General features: G+C 30.7%; 1 protein-coding gene across 2 annotated transcripts; it reads left to right on the top strand.

The window, feature by feature from the left end:
- Positions 1 to 826: 826 nt before the first annotated feature.
- On the top strand, positions 827 to 3,775 carry LOC133782784 (probable glycosyltransferase At5g20260). Of its 2 annotated transcripts, none has more exons than XM_062222167.1 (4): positions 827 to 1,284; positions 1,425 to 1,582; positions 1,758 to 2,121; positions 3,045 to 3,775. In XM_062222167.1, the coding sequence occupies exons 1-4, from the start codon at positions 910 to 912 to the stop codon at positions 3,717 to 3,719; spliced, it is 1,572 nt and encodes a 523-aa protein (XP_062078151.1). In that variant the 5' UTR covers positions 827 to 909; the 3' UTR covers positions 3,720 to 3,775. The 2 variants fall into 2 exon arrangements, with proteins under 2 accessions (XP_062078151.1, XP_062078149.1); XM_062222165.1 differs by having other exon boundaries at positions 827 to 1,287.
- The last annotated feature ends 843 nt before the right edge of the window (positions 3,776 to 4,618 follow it).

The raw sequence follows: 4,618 nt of genomic DNA, 5'->3' as shown, positions 1-4,618 counted from the left end.
TCTTCAACTTTACTTATTCATGTCATTAATTACTGACTTTACTGGGAGTTTATTAATTTGAAAACCATGAATTCCAAAAAGGAGAAAAGAAAAAGAAAAAAGAGAGGGCCAAATTGCTTGGCCAACCCCCCATTAATAGTGATGTATATTAGGTTTTACTTTACATTTTTCCCTATATAGTTTTGCGTTTATAATAACCTCTTTTCTATTTTGTTAACTTCATGTCCGATAAAGTTATGAACATATCTCTTGATATGATCAACATGATGTCCTTAAAAAAATTATAGAAAGAAATAATCATTTATTATTTTCTTTTTCTACTTTGATTATTAGAATCATAAGATAAATTTACGGAGCCTACTAACACAATAATACGAGGAGATATGGTAGCTAAGGTTACTCAAAATATACAGAAGCAAATTATATAAAAGAATTTTAATAGTTACAGATTCAATATTTCTTACATTCGAAAATGACACAAAAAATTATATTTTTGTTAATTTTAAATGTTGAGTTGATATATTTTTAATAGTTTATTATACAAAATTATCAAAACTAATCACAATTATAAACTAAAAATTTAACGTATTGAAGTAACTAGAGTACTGCATTTATATATAAATAAACGTATTGGTGGTACAAATGGTGACTTTTCTCAGCATATATAGCTAGACTAAGCATTTAGTATGTTAGATTACTTAGGAGTCAAACAGCTACACCTATAGATATATGATAAACTCTCTAAGCTGGCAAAAATAAAATAAACAAATTAATACGATAGTATAGTACGTACGTGAGTATTATTTTGTGCAGCAAATTTTGGCCAAAATCTCTTACATCCTCCCACGTGTGAACATTGATTCATTAATTATTTCTTCCTCTAATATCTTTTCCTATATACTTTCCCTAATGAAGAAAAAAAGTGTCTTAAGAAAAGCGATAGATATTCCGGTGAGCGCCATGGCTTCGGCCTTAAGCAGCTCCACAAGTACTTTGTTGTTTCTTTCAACTATACTTCTTCTCATTATTTTCTTTATGTCCCATAGCCTAACCCTAAACCAAACCCAGCTTATAATCAACTCTTACTCCCTCAGTAACAATTCATCAACCAAGAACAATAATAACAGTACTACTACTACTACTCAAATTCATATTCCTATTCCTTCGAGTAATATATCAAACACCAACTATAGGAGTCCTCCACCAAAAGTTTCTTTAGTCTCTTTTCTCTCAAATTCTGTGCATTTAAACAGAACTAAAAATAATTTTCAGACTGCTAAAAAAGTAGTAAGCACCATATATATATATATATATATATATACATATAGATCATTGAATTACTAGAACTAGTTATTTTTGTCTTATTTAAAGGCTTTTTTGACTAAAATATATATGTTATATAATCTTGTGTGCATTTTTATCAGATCATCAAGAAGAGCAGATCAGAGAAAATTGAGTATGATTTGGCCCAGGCTCGAGCAGCTATTCACGAAGCTATTGTTTCCAGAAGTTTCAAATCTGATAAGAATGAGAGTTTTATCCCAAGAGGTTCCGTTTATAGAAATGCCTATGCTTTTCATCAGTAAGTATACATACGTATATGTATATATGTATATATATATATAATTACAGGAAGAAAACCCCATTTGGGGTTTTGCAATTTCCAAGTTATATACCCTTTTTTAAAATTTATAAATACAAAAAGCAACTGACCATATATATAGTAGTATTAATTTTGAAACCATAATGAAAACCAGGAGTCACATAGAGATGGTTAAGAGATTCAAAGTGTGGAGCTACAAGGAAGGAGAGCCCCCAGTGTTTCACATGGCGCCAGTGAACAACATATACGCGATTGAAGGGCATTTCATGGACGAGATAGAGAGTGAGAAGAGTGGATTTAGAGCAAAAAATCCTGAGGAGGCACACATGTTTTTTCTGCCATTGAGCGTGGTGAATATCATTAGCTATGTTTATAATCCCATTCTTACCAAAGCTGACTACAGCCGAGACCGCCTGTGCCGACTTGTCCACGATTACATTGCTGTGGTCGCCAATAAGTACCCGTTTTGGAACAAAAGCACTGGTGCTGATCATTTCTTGGTTTCCTGCCATGATTGGGTGAGTCCTATACCTAACTATATGTGTTCTGCATATCACCTTTTTTTTTATTATTAGTTTTTCAATCAATTCAAAAGAGTCAAGTGAAGTTGTGTAAATAAGTCCCCTAAAAAAAAGTTTGTGTAAATAAGTGATTTGAAATAGATATATATTTTTTTGAATTAGGATTTACATTTCATAAATTCATAAAATATAGTGTATATATTTCTTTTCACCTTTTTATTTTATAAATTATATTTTATTGATTTGACACGTAAATTTTATTAATGGTTTATAATATTATTAACATGTGAGATATTGGAGTACGTTATAATACACATTAAGTATTGAAATATGAGAAAAAAAGATATAATAAATTAAAATATTGCTAGTGCTCCTCTTATTCTACACATAGCATTAATTGTTTATGATTTAATTACAAAATGTAGAGTTAATTAAGGTAAGTACTTACTAATATAAAGAGTTGTTTTGTATGTAACAGTAGAATTAAATACGTCATATATCAAATTCATTAGGAAAAATGTGTTTTGTCAATTGACAATATGCTGGTTGATATATGCTGTGTAGTGAGAAGAGAACCTTGTATAACATATGATGGATAGGCCAGCCCTGGCATAGGTGAACAGGCCTGCGTCGATGACCAAAATTTAGAAAAATACCATTTGTTTTACATACTAAAAGCCCTCAAATTTTAGAAGATTGTCATTTTATATATAAAATTCAGAAAAATAACATATTTTATATTGTGCCAACACAACTCAGGGTCGGTCCTGATAATGGATTCTTGTCATATGTTAAAATGTTCTTAAATTATATTGTCAATTGCATTATTATTGGCATAATTTTGTATGACATTGTTCATGAGAATTAAACATTAATTGTTCATTTTATGGTTTCGATATTGGCAATGTATTATTTTCAAGGCACCGGAAGTTTCACATGGGAAACCTCAACTTTTGAACAACTTCATTAGAGTTTTATGCAATGCCAACACTTCAGAAGGATTCCAACCCAAAAGAGATGTCTCACTACCAGAAATCAACTTGCGAGTAGGTACATTAGGTCCACCTGATGTGGGCCAAAGTCCAAGCAAACGTTCAATTCTGGCCTTCTTTGCAGGAAGGGCCCATGGATATATTAGACACATCTTGTTCGAGCATTGGAAGGGCAAAGACAATGAAGTTCGAGTTCATGAGAAGCTCCCTATGGGTCAAAACTACTCCAAACTATTGGGCCAAAGCAAGTTTTGCTTGTGCCCTAGTGGCTATGAAGTGGCCAGTCCAAGAGTTGTAGAGGCAATTAATGCCGGGTGTGTTCCAGTGATTATATCTGATAATTACTCACTACCCTTTAGTGATGTACTTAATTGGAGCACATTTTCCATAACAATCCCAACTTCAAAGATATCTGAAATTAAGAATATTTTAAAAGAGGTACCAAATAAAGAATACCTAAAAATGTATAGAAGGGTATTATTAGTAAAGAGACATTTTGTGCTAAACAGGCCAGCTCAACCATTTGATGTAATTCACATGGTGCTTCATTCTGTTTGGTTGAGGCGACTAAACTTTAAGCTTGGAAATGTAAACATTATATGATTTAAGTTTTTATATGAGCTTTATGCTATAGTAATATAGTAGTATTCTTTTATTGATATGATGAGATTAAAATATCAAAGCAAGAATAATATCCTTATTTATGTTATAGCAAAATAATTAAGTTTGCATCCATTTTTATAAAAATAGAAATATTAATTTAATATATATCATTATAACTATGGATGGAAATTTTCTCCATGGGGATGGGGCAGTGCAAGGACCCACCCCTAATGGAGCGGGGATTCCCCGCCTAAATGAGGAACGGGACGAAGATAGAGATCATTTTCTATCTCTGAATGTTAAATGAGACGGGGATAACATTCATTGCCCTAACGAGACCCTATTTAATTTTTATTTACTTTATAATATTTTTTATTTATTATTTTACATATTTCTTTATATATATTTTTGTAGCATATTAGTAACTTTTAAAATATTTTTAATTTTATTTTAGACAATATATAGTAATTTGAACTATTATCATAGTATAGTATTTTAATTTTTTAATGTAATATACTTTTTTATATTGTATTTAAAAAAAAATGGAACCCGTGAGATTCTCGGAGTTGCCCCACACCTGACGAGAAATATGCAGGGATGAGGATTAAAACTGTTAATGAGGATGGGAATGGGAGAAGCACTCTCCCAATTTCTCGCCTCATTTTCATCCCTAAATATAACAAAACGAGGGATAAAATAAAGACTAATACCCTTTCAAAAAATGGAAAGCCTATAAAAGTAGGATAAATTTAAATAGTTTCATAATGATGTAATTAGAGATCATTAAAATAATCCAATTAATCTATCTAATATAAGATATATGATTTAGTCTCTTTAAGAAATTTATAATGATTTCATTCTATATAATTCTTATCTTCGTATATATATAGGGATTTTTA

The sequence above is a fragment of the Humulus lupulus genome, chromosome 6 (genome assembly GCF_963169125.1).
Source record: "Humulus lupulus chromosome 6, drHumLupu1.1, whole genome shotgun sequence".
Lineage (NCBI taxonomy): Eukaryota > Viridiplantae > Streptophyta > Magnoliopsida > Rosales > Cannabaceae > Humulus > Humulus lupulus.
The sequence above is the reverse complement of the archived record's forward strand: the minus strand, read 5'-3'. Positions and strand labels throughout refer to the sequence as shown.